Source organism: Belonocnema kinseyi, chromosome 7 (genome assembly GCF_010883055.1).
Source record: "Belonocnema kinseyi isolate 2016_QV_RU_SX_M_011 chromosome 7, B_treatae_v1, whole genome shotgun sequence".
In the NCBI taxonomy this organism is placed as follows: domain Eukaryota; kingdom Metazoa; phylum Arthropoda; class Insecta; order Hymenoptera; family Cynipidae; genus Belonocnema; species Belonocnema kinseyi.
In genome coordinates this window covers 21,488,937-21,505,733 of record NC_046663.1, presented here as the reverse complement: position 1 = coordinate 21,505,733, position 16,797 = coordinate 21,488,937, and the positions used below count along the sequence as shown (strand labels likewise).

At 21.0% G+C, this 16,797-nt stretch overlaps 1 protein-coding gene across 1 annotated transcript in view; it reads left to right on the top strand.

Moving 5' to 3' along the window:
• The window catches only part of LOC117176869 (protein suppressor of forked), an 86,475-nt gene that overhangs the window by 33,959 nt on the left and 35,719 nt on the right, over positions 1-16,797 (top strand). Inside the window, exons 7-8 of the mRNA XM_033367219.1 lie at positions 6,001-6,234; positions 12,771-13,154. Coding sequence (XP_033223110.1) covers positions 6,001-6,234; positions 12,771-13,154 — 618 coding nt within the window. The remainder of the gene's footprint in view (positions 1-6,000; positions 6,235-12,770; positions 13,155-16,797) is intronic.

Genomic DNA, 16,797 nt, shown 5'->3' with positions numbered 1-16,797 from the left:
TATCCTCCCGCGTCCCCCCCCCCCCTTTTTTTTGAGAAATACCTGTTTTTTACCTATTCTCTAATAAATGTAGAAGTAACATTATTTTTCGGGCGAAATACTTTTAGGTTTTAATTATTGCTGATGGTATTTTTTTAATGGAAAAAGTGTTCTTAATTATGGTAAGGATTTTGAACCTTTTTAAATCGCCGTGAATGGAATTTCAACAACTTAACAAGGAATTAATCAGAGATGAATTTTGCGGTGAATTTTTAAGAGTTGAAAATGAACGGTTTAATTGTTGAAAATTGAATAAAATAACAAATTAAATTTTTGAAAATGGAACAAAATTTAAAATGGAATGTAATTTATAATTTTATTTACAACAAATGAAAATTCAGGTGTTAAAAATTTGACAGAAATAAATTTTCAACTGTTGAATACTTAAATTTAATTTTCAGGAGTTAAAACTGTATGAAAACTATTAAGTAAATTTTCAACTAATTAAAATTCAGTTTTTGAAAATTAGGGAAAATATGAATTTTAGGTACTTGAAACTTTAAGTAAATTTTTTTTTATTTCCAACAAATGAAAATTCAGTTGTTAAAAATTTGATAAAATTGAATTTTTCACTGTTTGAAATTAAAGAAAATGAAAAATTAAATTTTCATCTGTTGAAGGCTTAAACTGAATTTTCAGCAGTTAAAACTTCATGAAAATTTATATCTAAATTTTCAACAAATGAAAATTCAGTTCAAAATTAGGAAAAATATAATTTTCAACTTTTGAAAATTGAACAAAATTAAAAATGGTATTTTCAAAGGTTGAAAATGTAAGAAAATTGTAAGCTGCATGTAAGCAATTTTTTTTATTGTCTACGAATTACAAATTCAGTTGTTAAAAGTTTGATAAAATTAAATTTTTAACTGTTTGAAATTAAAGAAAATAAAACAAAATTAAAAATTAAATTTTTAACTTTGAAAACTTAAATTTAATTTTCAGCAGTTAAAACTTTTTGAAAATTGATAATTTAATTATCAATCAATGTAAATTCAGTTGTTGAGAATTAGAGAAAATTGAACAAAATTAGAAATGGAATTTCCCACTTTTTAAAATTTAAAAAAATTAAAAGCTGAATTTTTGGTATTTGAAACTTTAAGAAAATTTATATTTTAATTTTCGACAAATAAAAATTCAGTTGTTAAAAGTTTGATAAAATTAAATTTTTAACTGTTTGAAATTGAAGAAAATAAAACAAAATAAAAAATTAAATGTTCAATTGTTGGAAACTGAAATTTAATTTTCAGCAGTTAAAACTTTTTGAAAATTGATAATTAAAATATCAATCAATGTAAATTCAGTTGTTGAGAATTCGAAAAAAATTGAATAAAATTAAAAATGGAATTTTCAACCTTTGGAAATGTAAGAAAATTGAAAGCTGAATTTTCGTTATTTGAAAATATAAGAAAATTTATATTTTAATTTTCGACAAATAAAAATTCGAAAAAATGGAATTTTCAGCTGTCTCAAATTGAAGAAAATTAAATTAAATTTTCAACAAATGAAAATTCAGTTCAAAATTAGGAAAAATATAATTTTCAACTTTTGAAAATTGAACAAAATTAAAAATGGTATTTTCAAAGGTTGAAAATGTAAGAAAATTGTAAACTGCATTTAAGCAAATTTTTTTATTTATTTCCTACCAATGAAAAATTCAGTTGTTAAAAGTTTGATAAAATTAAATTTTTAACTGTTTGAAATTAAAGAAAACAAAATTAAAAATTAAATTTTCAATTGTTGAAAACTGAAATTTTATTTTCAGCAGTTAAAACTTTTTGAAAATTGATAATTAAAATATCAATCAATGTAAATTCAGTTGTTGAGAATTAGAAAAAATTGAATAAAATTAAAAATGGAATTTTCAACCATTGAAAATGTAAAAAAATTGAAAGCTGAATTTTCGGTATTTGGAATTTTAAGAAAATTTATATTTTAATTTCCAACAAATAAAAATTCAATTGTTAAAAAATTTACAAAATAGAACTTTTAACTGTTTGAAATTGAAGAAAATAAAACAAAAAATTAAAAATTAATTTTTCAATTGTTTTTTCAACTTTTGGAAATTGAACAAAATTAAAAATGGAATTTTCAACTGTTTCAAATGTAAGAAAATTGAAAGCTGAATTTTCGGTATTTGAAACTTTAAGAAAATTTATATTTTAATTTTCGACAAATAAAAATTCAGTTGTTAAAAATGTGAAAAAATTGAATTTTCCGCTGTCTCAAATTGAAGAAAATGAAATGAAATTTCTAACGAATGAAAATTCAGTTGTTGAAAATTAGGGTAAATGTAATTTTCATCTTTTTTAAAATTGTTAAAAATTAAAAACGGAATTTTCAATGTTTGAAAATGTAAGAAAATTGAAAACTGAATTTTCGGTAATTAAAACTTTTAAGAATATTTATATTTTGATTCGCATCAAATAAAAATTTAGTTGTTGAAAATTAGGGAAAATATAATTTTCAACTTTTAAAAATGGAACAAAATTGAAAATGGAATTTTCACCAGTTGAAAATGTAAGAAAATTAAAATCTGAATTTTCGGTAGTTGAAAATTGAAGAGAATTAAACAAAATAAAAAAGTAAATTTTTGACTGTTGAATACTTAAATTGAATTTTCAGCAGTTAAAACTTTATAAATGGTTCTTCGATTTTCAACAAATTAAAATTCACTTGTTGAAAATTAGGGATAATATAATTTTGAACATTTGAAAATTGAAGAAAATTCAAAATTTAATTTTTGTTGAAATTTAAAGAAAACTACTCATTCCATTTTTGACAAATGAAAATTTAGTTTCTAAAAATTGAAGAAAACTAATGAAAATTAAACATTGATTTTCGAAATGTTGAAAACTTCAGAACATTAAAAATTGAATTTTCTTTTTTGAGAATTAATAATTGAAGTTTCAAAAAATTCAGTTGTTAACAAATAAAGTAAAATAAATTTTCCACTGTTGAAAATTGATTAAAATTTACCATTCAATTTTTAAAAGTTGAACAAAATTAAAACTTCAATTTCCAAGCAATGAAAATTAAATTGTTAAAAATTGAAGAAAATTAAAGAAGATTACATTGTTTACATTTGAAACTTTAAGAAAATTTATAATTTAATTTTCAACAAGTGAAAATTCAGTTGTTAAAAATTGGACAAAATTTAATTTTTAATAGTTTTAAATTGAAGAAAATTGAAAATTGAATTTAAAAAAATTAAAAATGCAATTTTCAACTATGGAAAATTAAAGAAAATTGGAAAATAAAGGTTCACTTTTTGAAAATTTAAGAAAATCGATCATTGAATTTGTAACTGTTGAAAACTGAAATTGAATTTTCAGCAGTTAAAACTTGATGAAAAAATTTAAAAATGGAATTTTTAAAGGTTCAAAATGTAAAAAAATTGGAAGCTAAATTTTCGCTAATTGAAACTTTGAGAAAATTATAATTTAATTTACAAAAAATGAAAATTCAGTTTTTAAAAATTTGACAAAATTGAATTTTTAACTGTTTGAAATTGAAGAAAATGAAACAAAATAAAAAATTGAATGTTCAACTGTTAAAAACTTAAATTGAATTTTCAGCAGTTAAAACTTAATGAAATTTGATCATTTAATTTTCAATAAATGAAAATTCAGTTGTTGAAAACTAGCGAAAATATAATTTTCAACTTTTGAAAATTGAACAAAATTAAAAATGGAATCATCAACGGTTGAAAATGTAAGAAAATTGAAAGCTGAATTTTCGGTATTTGAAACTTTAAGAAAATTTCTGATTTAGTTTCTAACAAATAAAAATTCAGTTATTAAAAATTCGACAAAATTTAATTTTCGACTGTTTCAAATTGAAGAAAATGAAACAAAATAAAAAAGATTAAATTTTCAACTTTTGAAGACTTAAATTGAAAACTTCAGAACATTAAAAATCTAATTTACATTTTTGAAAATTAATAATTGAAATTTCAAAAAATGAAAATCTATATGTTAACAATAAAAGAAAATTTTTAACTTTTGGAAATTGAAAAAATTGTAAATTCAATTGTTCAAAATTTAAAAAAAAATTGAATTTTCAACAAATGAAAGTTTAATTGTTAAAAATTGAAGAATATTAGAGAAAAATAAATTTGTTACTGTTGAAAATTGAAGAAAATGAAATTGTCATTTGTTAAAAATGTAAGAAAATTAAAAATTGAATTTATTAGAACTTGAAACTTTAAGAAAATTGATAACTGAGTTTTCGACAAATGAAAATTTAGCTCTTAAAAATTGGGGAAAATATAATATTCAGCTGTTGAAAATTAAAGAAAATTGAAGAAAATAAAACATTTAATTTTTAGAAGTTGAAACTTTAAGAAAATTGATAATTAAATTTTTTCAACAAATGATAATTTAGTTTTTAAAAATGAAAGGAAATTCAATTTCCGACTTTTGAAATCTGAAAATAATTGTAAATTTAACTTTTGGAAATTTAAATTGAAAATTGAATTTTCATTTGTGAAAGTTAAATATTGTATTTTCAACAAATGAAAATTCAATTGATAATAATTTTTAAAAGATTGAATTTTCAATAGTTGAAAATTGACGAAAATTTGAGAACATGGAATTCTCAACTGTTAAAAATTGAACAAAATGATAAATTGATTATTCAATTGTTGAAAATTGAGCGAAGGAAAAAATTAAATTTTCAACTATAGAAAATTGAATAAACTTGAGAATTGAAAAAAAAAATTTAATCTGAAATTTTTAACTGTTGAAAATTTAGGACAAATTAAAATTGAATTTCCAAAATTTAACTATAAAAAATTGATAATTACATTTTTTAAAGTAGAAAATTCGACTTTTGAGATAAGAAAAAAAATTATGATAGAATTTTCAATAGTGGAAATTGTATTGTCTAAAATTGAACAAAATTTAATTTTCAACTGCTGAAAATTGAATAAAATTGAAAATTCCATTTTGAAAAAGGAACAAAAAGTTTAATTTTTTGCTGCTGCTAATTTTAGAAAATTAAAAATTGAATTTTCAACATTTGAAGGTTGAATAAAATCAAAAATTCGATTTTTGAAAATTGAACAAAATTAAAAACTGAAATTTAGTTGTTGGAAATTTATGAAAATATTTGGGTAAAAGAATAATTATGTTTTTGAAAAATTAATCATTTTTTATGAAGATTCAACTATTTTGTTAAAAATTTGTCTTTTTTACTTCAATTCAACTGAATTTAATTTTTTTAATTGAAAATTAATTTTTTTTAACTAAAAAATTAACTATTCTGTGTTTGGTTAAAAATCTATCTTTTTTATTTGAAAATTTAACTATTTCCTGTAAAATTAATTTTTCTTAATTGAAAATTATTTTTAATTCGTCTTTTTCTAATTTAACTGGTTCGATAATTCGTTTGTTTAAATTAGAATTTTTTAACTGCAAGTTTTAATTTTCATTTATAGTTGTAAAATTATATTTTTTAGTTCAAAGCTCAATTATTTGGTTGATAATTCATTTATTTTATTAGTTGAAAATTGATCTCTCTTGGCTGAAATAAATTTTTTCCTTTTGGCTCGAAAATTCAACTATTTTGTTAAAAATAGAACTTATTGTATTTAAAAAAAAAACATTAAATTAAATAAAAATTAATTGAATTAGTTTATTTTTATTTGGTCGAAAATTCATCAGTTTTTTCTGAAACTTCTTCCATATGGATTAAAAATTCTTCATTAATAGTAGGTAATTCTTTTTTTTCAAATTGAGCTTTCTTAGTTAAAAAAAAAATTGGTTCGAAAATTCAACTCTATTTTAAAAATTTCGTCTTGAATGTATCAACACGTATTAAAATGTTATTTTTTGATCCTTATATTATTTAAAAAAATAATTTGAATTTACATTTACTGCGAATAATTAATTAATATAATCGTGAAATAATGTTGTTGAACGAAAGATGTAAAAAATAATAATTATATTTTCCAATATTTAGGTATATCAAAGGGGTGTGGTAAATCCCATGATAAATATGGAACAGCTATGGAAAGATTACATGGCATTCGAGCAAAATATAAATCCTATTATTGCAGAGAAAATGGCGATTGAGAGATCGAGGGATTATATGAATGCACGACGGGTAGCGAAAGAATTAGAGGCTGTAACCAGAGGATTAAACAGAAGTGCTCCGAGTGTTCCTCCAACTAGCCATCCAGAAGAAGTGAAACAGGTACGTTTTCCCTTTTTTTCTCCATAAAATCCCCGTTTTTTCCCCCCTATTCCCGAAAAACTTTTCCTTCTCTTTTTAAATGTACGATATTTTTAAATAAATTGTTTTTTGTACATCTATGACATTTAAATTATTCTGTTCCAAACTAGAACAGAAAATATATAATTATTTGTCATAATTAATTTAACTTTTTTCAATTTGATCAATTTTAAACTAAATTTTTTCGAATTTAATTTAAACTTTAAAGATTACGGGGAAAAAGTTTAATGGTTAATATCGCTTTTATTTTTATTATAAAGTAAAATACCCGCCTTTATGATTTTTAATTTATATTAATAATTATTACTAATTTATTTATTATTATAAATTATTTGTTTGATTAAAATTGAATTGCTTTGTGTAAAGTTTAATAATCATCTTAAATAGTCATATTTCTTGATTGAAAATTCTCATCATTTTGAGAAAATTCGTCTTTGGTTTGAAGGTTCAAAAATTTTTACTCAAACTTTTATTTAAAAAATTTTAAAAATAAATATTTTTTCAAATCTTCTGAATATCTCTAAAAGTTACTTAAATTTTGTCTAAATCAATAATTTGCCAAATGTTCTTTATTCATAAAAATTCGTTTTTATTTTAAAATCATTTGAAGTATTTTGTTAAAATTGACTTTTTAAGATAAAGAATCATTTTCAATTTTCCTAAGGATCCTAATAAAATTGTGTATGGCTTGAAAACTTTCAAAGTCCTTAAAAAGATTTGAAATTTTAATTGGAAATATTCTCTTTTAAAATGATTCAAATTTTTTTTAGAACTTTTAATAATAAATAAATCTTGGTGAATATTCTCTAAAAGTTCTGAAAACTTAAAAAAAAAATCATTTAAAATTATTATTATTATTTGAAAAATAAAAAACACATTAAATTTTCCCAATATTCTGAAGAAATGATTTTTATTAACTTGAAACCTATCAGAATCCTTAAAAACCTTTAAAATTTTATTTAAAAACCCTTCTGTTTTAAAATGATATAAATTTTTTTTAAAGCTTTTATTAATTAAATTTCAAAAAGAAATTAATACTTTTTAAAAACTTCAAAATATTAATTAAACCTACTCGATTTTTGTCTAAATTAATAAACTGTCTATTATTATTTATTCATCAAGGTTTTTGTTCTAAAATCTTTATTAATATTCTGCTAAAATTCATTTTTCAAATAAAAAAATCATTTTCGATTTTCCTAGGGATTCTAATAAATTTTTCTATTGGTTTGAAAAATTTTATTCCAAAATCTTCTCTTTTAAAATTATTCGAATTTTTCTTAAAACTTTGAATAAATCCAGCATAAATCAAAAACTGCCTTGAAATATTTAAAATTACTTTTTTATAATTAAACAATTTTTTTTTAATCATGGTGAATATTCTCTAAAAATTAATTTTTTCAAATTAAAAATAATTTTCAATTTTTAATTTGTTTTTTTTTTATCGAAAACCTTTAAAATTATTTAAAAAACTACTCAATTTTTTGTTTAAAATCTTAAAGAATTAACATTTTGTTAAAACAAAGTTGAAATATTTTAAAGTTTTCAAATATTTTTGAACCTTTCCAAAACTTCTAAATATCTCTTGAACTCACTCGAATTTAATAATTGTTCAACTGTAAGATATTAAGTTTTTGTAATATTCTGTTAAACTTGATTTTTGAGAATAAACTTTAATTTTGTTTTAAATTTGCCTTAATTTTTTTTTTTTTTAAATCACTATAAATTTTTCCAGGAATCGGAGGAAATTATTCTTATTATCTTGAAACCAATCAGGATTCTTTAAAAAGTTTAAATTTTTATTTTAAACTCTTTTGTTTTGAAATAATTCGGATTTTTACAACAAGATTTATTAAATCAATTTAACAAACAAAAAACTTTTTAATTCTTCTAAATATCTCTAAAACTTACTCAAGTTTTTTCTAAATCAATTTTAAAATTTATTTCTAAAGTAAACAATCATTTTAAATTTTCATTGGGATCCTAAAAAAATTTTGCATTGCCTAATTGAAAAACTTGTTTTTTCAAATTATTTAATTTTTCTTAAAATTATTAACAAAGTCTGTAAAATAAAAAAAAATTCCTCAAAATCTTCGAGATTACTTTTTTATAAAAAGTTAATTCTTAATAATATAAAATTATTTTAAATATTCATAGGGATGCTAATAAAGTTTTGCATAGGCTTGAAAACTTTCAGTCTTTAAAAAGCTTTAAGATTTTATTCCAAAATCGTTTTTTTTTTTTTTTTTCTAAAAATTAATTTTTCAAAATAAAAAATCATTTTCGATTTTAAATTTATTATTCTTTTGAAACATTCAAAAATTTAAATTGTTATTTTTTGTTGAAAATCGAACTATTTTTATTAAATATTAAACTACTTATTGTAAAATTTATCTATTTGGTAGAAAATAAACTTTTTCGCTTGAAAATTCAAAAATTTGATTAAATTTTGGTTTTCTTTCTTGAATATTTTTTTTCTAAATTTATCTCTTTCTGTATTCAATAATTTGTTTCAAATTTTCTTCTCTCCTGAATACCTTTTTTTTTAATTCGTCTCTGTAGAAATTTTACCTTTTTGGTTAAAAATGCAACTGGCTAGATAAAAATTAATCTGCGTCGATTAAAAAATGATTTTTTTTGCTTGAAAATTTAACAATTTGCTTAAAGTTCGTCTCTTTTTTCCGAATAAAATTGGTTGTTGTTGAAAATTAATCCTTTTTTGTTATAATTTTCTCCTTTTTTTTGTTAAAATGAAAGTGCCTGGATAAAAAATGGTCCATTCCGATTAAATATCAACTTCTTTTCTTAAAAATTTAAATTTTTTATTGTTATTAATCTATTTTTTTCTTGAATAAAATTTTGTTATTAAAAATTAATCTCTTTCTGTAGAAATTTGACCTTTTTTGGTTGAAAATGCAAGTGTCTGGATTAAAATCAATCCGTTTTAATTGAGAATTAATTTTTTTGCATTAAAATTCAACAATTTGATTGAAATTTGTTCTTTTTTGCTTGAAAATTCAACAATTTGATTCGTTCTTCTTTCTTTTAATACATTTTTTATTAATTATTCTCTTTTATTCATAAAAATCACCGTTTTTGGGTTAAAAATGCAATGCTCTGAATAAGAATTAATCGGTTTCGATTTAAAATTAACTTTTTTGTTAAAAAATTATCCATTCGGTTGAAAATTTAGCTATTTGGTTGAAATTTTATGTATTATGTTGAAAAAAATTTTTTTTTTAGAAAATCAATTTGTTGGTTAAAAATCAATGTTTTTCAGTTGAATATTCAAGTATTTTGTTGAAGGTTTGCTTTTGTTTATTTTTTATTGTTTATAAAAATATTTTTTTTTTGGTTAAAGTTTCCACATTTTGGTTGAAGTTCAACTACTTTTTTAAAAATTAAATTTTTTTGTTGTTGAAGATTCAGAATTTTAGTTAAAAATTCTTTGTTTTTTTTCAAAAGTTAATTTTTTTAACTGAGAATTTAATTATTTTATCGAAAATTCAACTGTTTGGTTGACAATTAATATTTTTCTTGGTTGAATATTCAACTATTTGGTTTAAAGTTTATGTATTTTTTAAATTATAATTAGTTTTTTTCTTTTTTAGAGAATGAATTTTGTGCTTCGAAAATTCGTTTTCTTTTTGATACAACAAAATTTTTTAACTAAAAATTACTTTTTTATACTAAAAATTTAACTATTTTTTTCAATATTCAACAAATTGTTTAAAAATAAACCTCTTTTCTTGAAAAGTAATATTTTAGGGTTAAATTAATTTTAAAAAATTTAAGAACAAATTTTCATTTATAAATAACAATAGAACAATAATTCAATTAACGAAAAATGTAGTAGTTTTTTAAGCAATTTTGAAGGTTTCAAGAGAACAAATTTAAAATTGAACATGATTTTTTATTTTGAAAAATTAATTTTTAGAGAATATTGACCAAGACTGAAAGAAAAGTCAAAATTATAAAAAAGTGAAATCGAAAGTTTTAAGGCCATTCTTGAATCCTAAGGAAAGTTTAAATGATTCTTTATTTTGAAAACATCAATTTTAACATTTTAAAATATTTAAAAACAAAAATGAATTTTGATGACTAACTAACAATTGACAAATTATTTATTTTAAAAAACTTGAGTAAATTTTAGGGATATTTGGAAGATTTAAAAAAGTCTTTTTTTTTTTAAATTTATTCAATAAAACTTTTTGTAAAAATTCGAATTATTTCAAAACAGAAGATTTGTAAATAAGAGTTTAACATTTTTTTAAAACCCTGATTGGTTTCAAGATAATAAAAATAATTTATTCCGATTTCTGGAAAAATTCGAAGTAATTTTTATTTTTAAAATAATAATTTAGGGCGAATTCAATACAAAATTAAAGTTTATTCTCAAAAATCAATTTTAACAGAATATTAAAAAAAAAATTGAAAAGATTAAAAAAATATTTAAAGATTCTAAAAGATTTCAATATTTTTGTAACAAAATCTAAATTTTTGAAGATTTTGAACATAAAATTAGGTAGTTTAAAAAAAACGAATTTTGATGAATAAATAACATTTTGCAAATTATTGAGTTACAAAAAGTTTGAATAATTTTTAGAAATATTTAGAAGATTTGAAAAAGTATTTATTCTTTAAATTTTTTTATTAAAAATTTGAGGAATGATTCAAATTATTTAAAAACAGAGGATTTTGAAATAAAATTTTAAAGCTTTTTAAGGACTTTGACTGGTTTCAAGATAATAAAAATAATTTCTTCCGATTCCTGGCAAAATGGAAAGTTATTTTTATTTTTAATAAATAATTTAAAGAGATTTAAAAAGATTAAAAATTTATTCTTAAATATCAAAAACAAATTAACAGGTGGGATATTTCGAACAAAATGTATTAATTTAAAAAAAAAATTCAAAGTTTTTTAACATAATAAAAAATTTAAAAATGAAAGTGAATTTTTATTTTGAAAATTTACATTTTAGAGAATATTGACCAAGATTTTAAAAAAATTATTAAAAAGTAATTGCGAAGATTTTAAGACAATTTTTGAATTTTCTTATATTTATTAAAATTTTTAAAGAAAATATCGAATAATTTAGAAATTTTAAAAATAAATCATTAAATTCATGAATTAGGCCAAATTTATAGAGGTTTAAAGAAAAATCTGTTTTTTTTTTTGTTTTTTTTTGTCAAGCAAAGTGCAAAATTCAAATACGCATAAATTTTGAGATTATTTTGCCAATCGGATTACGCGATTTCAAGTTTCTGTCTGATTTTAAATGGATTCTGTCAAAAGTTTTAGGAAAAATTCAATTCATTTAAAAACAGAAGGTTTTTAAATAAAATTTGAAAGGTTTTTAAGGATTCTAAAAGGTTTTAAGATAATAAAAATTATTTCTTCCGATTCCTTCAAAAATTTTAATTGATTTTCTATTAAAAAAAAATTTCAGCTGATTTTTCGAAAATACTTCAGAACCAATTTTAATGTATAAATAATGATTGAACAAATATTAATTTAGGTAAAGTTACAGTAACTTTAAGGGATATTTCGAATTTTTGTAAAGATTAAAAAATAATTGAAAACTTTAAAAGATTTCAACTTTTTTTTTAAACAAAATGTGGATTTTTTAAGATTTTGAAGAAACAATGAAGTAGTTTTTTAAAGAATTTTCAAAGGTTTCTAAAGAATAAAAATTTGAAAATGATTTTTGATTTTGGTAAATTAATGTTTAGAGAATATTCACCAAGATTTAAAAAAAAAAATTGAAAATGATTGTTTGTTTTAAAAAAATCAATTTAAAAAAAAATACTAAAGAAGATTTTAAAACAAAAACGATTTTTGATGATTAAATAACAGTTGGCAAATTATTGATTTAGAAAAAGTTTGAGTAAGTATTAGAAATATTTAGAAGATTTGAAAAAGTATTTATTTTTCAATTTATTTATTAAAATTTTTCCTCAAACTTTTAATAAATAAATTGAAAAATAAATACTTTTTCAAATCTTCTAAATATTTCTCAAACTTACTCAAATTTAAAACCGAAAGTAATTTTTTATTTTGAAAAATTAAATTGAAGAGAATATTAACCAAGATTTCACAAAAATGATAAAAAAAAAGTAATTGTGAAGATGTTAAGGCAATTTTTGAATTTTCAAAGATTTATTAAAAGTTTTCAGAACATGTCGAATAATTTAAAAATTATTAGAGGTTTAAAGAAAAAAATCTGTTGTTTTTTTTTTCAAAAAACAAAGCACAAAATTGAAATACGCGTAAATTAAATTTATATTTAAAAAAATAGTTTTTAGTGAATTTTTCGAAAGTATTTTAAAACAAAATTTTGATGTATAAATAACAATTGAACAATTATTAATTAATAACGATTTAACATGAAAATAATTTATCTTCTGCTTTAAAATGTCCCTTGACGCGGAATTTGAAATCGTCCCATGAAATGCGACCCCGATTGAAGTATGTAAAAAATTTTAAAAATAAATTTTAGGTTGAACTTTGGAAAAAATATATTGGTTGGGAACGCAGCAATCCTCTGAGGACGGAAGACACATCGTTGGTCGCTCGTAGAGTGATGTTTGCGATTGAACAATGTTTATTGTGTCTTGGACATCATCCGGCGGTCTGGCATCAAGCAGCGCACTTTCTCGAACTTAGTTCGAAAATTCTCACCGAAAAAGGTGATGTCAATGCTTCGAAACAATTGAGCGACGAAGCGGCAACAATGTTTGAAAGAGCAACCAGTACACTGCTTTCGAAAAACATGTTGCTCTATTTTGCGCATGCTGATTTCGAAGAAGGTCGAGTCAAGTATGACAAGGTTCATCAGATATACCAAAAGTTTCTCGATATTCCCGATATCGATCCGACGCTGGTGAGCTAAATTTATTTTTTCTGTGTAGGCAGAGTGGTCGCAGATCTCAGAAATCACCTGGAAATCCGGGAAAAGTCTGGAATTTCCATGAAAAAAATGGCAAAAGTTAGGGAATTTTGAAAAAAAAGCGGTTTAAGTATTTTGAAAATAATTAGGGCTGCCACAGAGTCACTTTTAGTGATTTTTTAAAACCTATTTAATTAATTAAATCAACCCAGGGGTATTTCTACAAATTGCAAGAAATTTTTAAGAGCTTTCAAAAGCTCCAGCGGATTTCAGAAAATTTTTAACATTTCAGGGTATTTTTAAAATTTTCAAGGAATTTTCCGAGTTTGAAACATTTACAAGGAATTTAAAAGTATTGTCAAGGATTTGAAATATTTGAGGATATTTTAAAAGATTTTATGGAATTTTCAATTGATTTCAATAGTTTGAAAGGATTTCGAAGCATTTGAAATATTTTAGAATGTATTAAAAGTTTTACGAAAAATTCGAATAGTTTTAAGCATTTGAAATATTTTAGGTAATTAAAAAAAATTCCAAGGAATTTTAAAAGATTCCAAGGGATTTTCCAGAGCTTAAAAAAGTTTAAAAGAGATTCCAAAATATTTGAATAATCTTACGGCTTTCAAAAAAATCCAAAGAATTTTCAAGAGTTTTAAAAATTTTAATGTTGAAATGGATTTCAAAGTATTTGAAATATTCTAGGAAATTTTAAAAGATTCCAACGAATTTCATATTGATTTTAAATATTTTAAAAGTATTTGAACAGATTGGAAATATTTTGTTGTATTTTAAAAGCTTATAAAGATTATATTAAAGTATTACTATATTTTAAGTAATTTTAAAAGATTCCAAGTTAGGGATTTCAAAGAATTTGAAATATTTTAGAGAATAAAAAAAAATTCCAAGGAATTGGGATTGAAATCTTTTAGGAAATTTTAAAAATATTTCGAGGAGTTTTCAAGATCTTTAAAAAAGTTTAAACGGTATTTTAAAAGATTCCAGGAAATTTTGAATTGATTTTAAAAGTCTTAAAATATCTTAGGGCATTTAAAAAAAATGCCAAGGAATTTTAAAAAGCTTTGTAAAATGTAAAAGGATTTCAGAGGATTTGAAATATTTTCGGGAAATATTAAAATGATTCCAAGTGATTTTCCAGAGCTTAAAAAAGTTTAAAAGAGATTGCAAATTATTTAAACAATCTTACGGCTTTTAAAAAAATCCAAGGAATTTTCAAGAGTTTTAAAATTTTTAATGTTTAAAGGGATTTCAAAGGATTTGAAATATTCTATGAAATTTTAAAAGATTCCAACGAATTTCATATTGATTTAAAATATTTTGAAAGGATTTGAACAGATTTGAAATATTTTGTTGAATTTTAAAAGCTTATAAAGATTATATTAAAGTATTATAATATTTTAAGCAATTTTAAAAGACTCAAAGTTAGGGATTTCAAAGAATTTAAAATATTTTAGAGAATTAAAAAAAATTCCAAGGAATTGGGAATTGGGTTTGAAATCTTTTAGGAAATTTTAAAAGATTCCGAGGAGTTTTCAAGATCTTTAAAAAAGTTTAAACTGTATTTTAAAATATTCCACGAAATTTTTAATTAATTTTAAAAGTCTTGAAGTATCTTAGGGCATTTTAGAAAAGGCAAGGAATTTTAAAAAGCTTTGAACATGTAAAAGGATTTCAGAGGATTTGTAATATTTTCGGGAATTTTAAAAGATTCCAAGGGATTTTCCAGAGCTTAAAAAAGTTTAAAAGAGATTCCAAAATATTTGAATAACCTTACGGCTTTTGAAAAAATCCAAGGAATTTTCAGGAGTTTTGAAATTTTAAATGTTTAAAGGGATTTCAAAGGATTTGAATAATTTTAGGGCTTTGAAAAAAATTCCAAGGAATTTTCATGAGCTTTAAAATTCAAAATGTTTCAAGGGATTTCAAAGGATTTGAAATATTTTAAGGTTTTCAAAAGATTACAGTAAATTTCTAATTGATTTCAATCATTTGAAGAGATTTCAAAGAATTTTAAATATTTTAGGTTATTTTAAAAAATTTCAAGAAATTTTCAAGATTTTTCAAAATGTCTAGAAGATTTTAAATATTTGAGGGTATTTTTAAAAATTTCAAGGAATTTTCCCGAGCTCTAAATATAATAAATGAATTTTAGAAAATTGTAAAGTTTTTGAAATATTTGAGGAAGTTTAAAAAGATTCCGTATAATTTTCAATTTATTTCCATAATTTAAAATGATTTCAAAGCATTTGAAATATTTTAGGAAATTTTAAAAGATTCCAACGAAATTTACATTGTTTTTAATAATTTGATGAGATTTCAAAGAATTTGAAATATTTAAGGGAATTTTAAAAGATTCCAAGAAATTTTCAAGATCTTTCAAAAGTTTAAAGGGATTTGAAAAGTTTTCAAATATTTAAGGATATTTTAAAAGATTCCAGGAAATTTTAAATTGATTTCAAAAGATTTGAAATATCTTAGGGCATTTAAAAAAATGGCATGGAATTTTAATAAGCTTTGAAAAATGTAAAGGGATTTCAGAGTATTTGAAATATTTTAGGGAATTTAAAAAGATTTCAACGAATTTTTCAGAGCTTTAAAATGTTTAAAGGGATTTCAAAGCATTTCAAATATTTTAGGAATGTATCAAAGATTTCAAGGAATTTCCAAAATCTTTCAGAAGTTTTAATATATTTAAAAGTATATTAAAAGATTCCAGGAAATTTTGAATTGGTTTCAAAAGATTTGAAGTATCTTAGGGCATTTAAAAAAATGCCGAAGATTTTCAAAAAGCTTTGAAAAATATAAAAGGGATTTCAGAGAATTTGAAATATGTTATGTCATTTTAAAAAATGCCAAGGAATTTTCTATGGCTTAAAAAAGTTTAAAAGAGATTCCAAAGGATTTGAATAATTTTAGGGCTTTGTAAAAAATTCCAAAGAATTTCCAAGAGCTTTCAAATGTTGAAAGGGATTTCAAAGGATTTGAAATATTTTAGGAGATTTAAAACAATTTCGAGGTGTTTTTGAAAGCTTAAAAAAATCCAAGGAATTTTAAATTGTTTCTAATAATTTAAAGGGATTTCAAAGAATTACAAATATTTTAAGAATTTCTCGAAGATCCCAAGGAATTTTCAAGAATTCAGAAAAGTTTAAAGAGATTACGAAGGATTTTAAATATTTGAGGGCATATAAAAAAAAAATTGCAAGGAATCATTTAAAAGGATTTCAAAATATTTTAAATATTTTAGAGAAGTTTTAAGAATTTCAAAAAGTTTAAAGGAATTTGAAATATTTTAGTTGATTTTAAAATATTCCAAGGCATTTTTTAAGTCTTTATGGGTCTAAAGAGATTTCATTTCAATTTTAAAGCCAAGGAATTTTCAATTAAAGTCAATAATTTCATAGAATTTCAAAGAATTTGAAATATTTTAGGAATTCCTCGAAGATTCCAAGGAATTTTTAAGAGATATGAAAAGTTTGAAGAGATTACGAAGGATTTAAAATTTTTGAGGACATATAAAAAAATTGCAAGGAATCATTTAAAAGGATTTCATAATATTTTAAATATTTTAGAGAATTTTTAAGAATTTCAAAAAGTTTAAAGGAATTTGAAATATTTT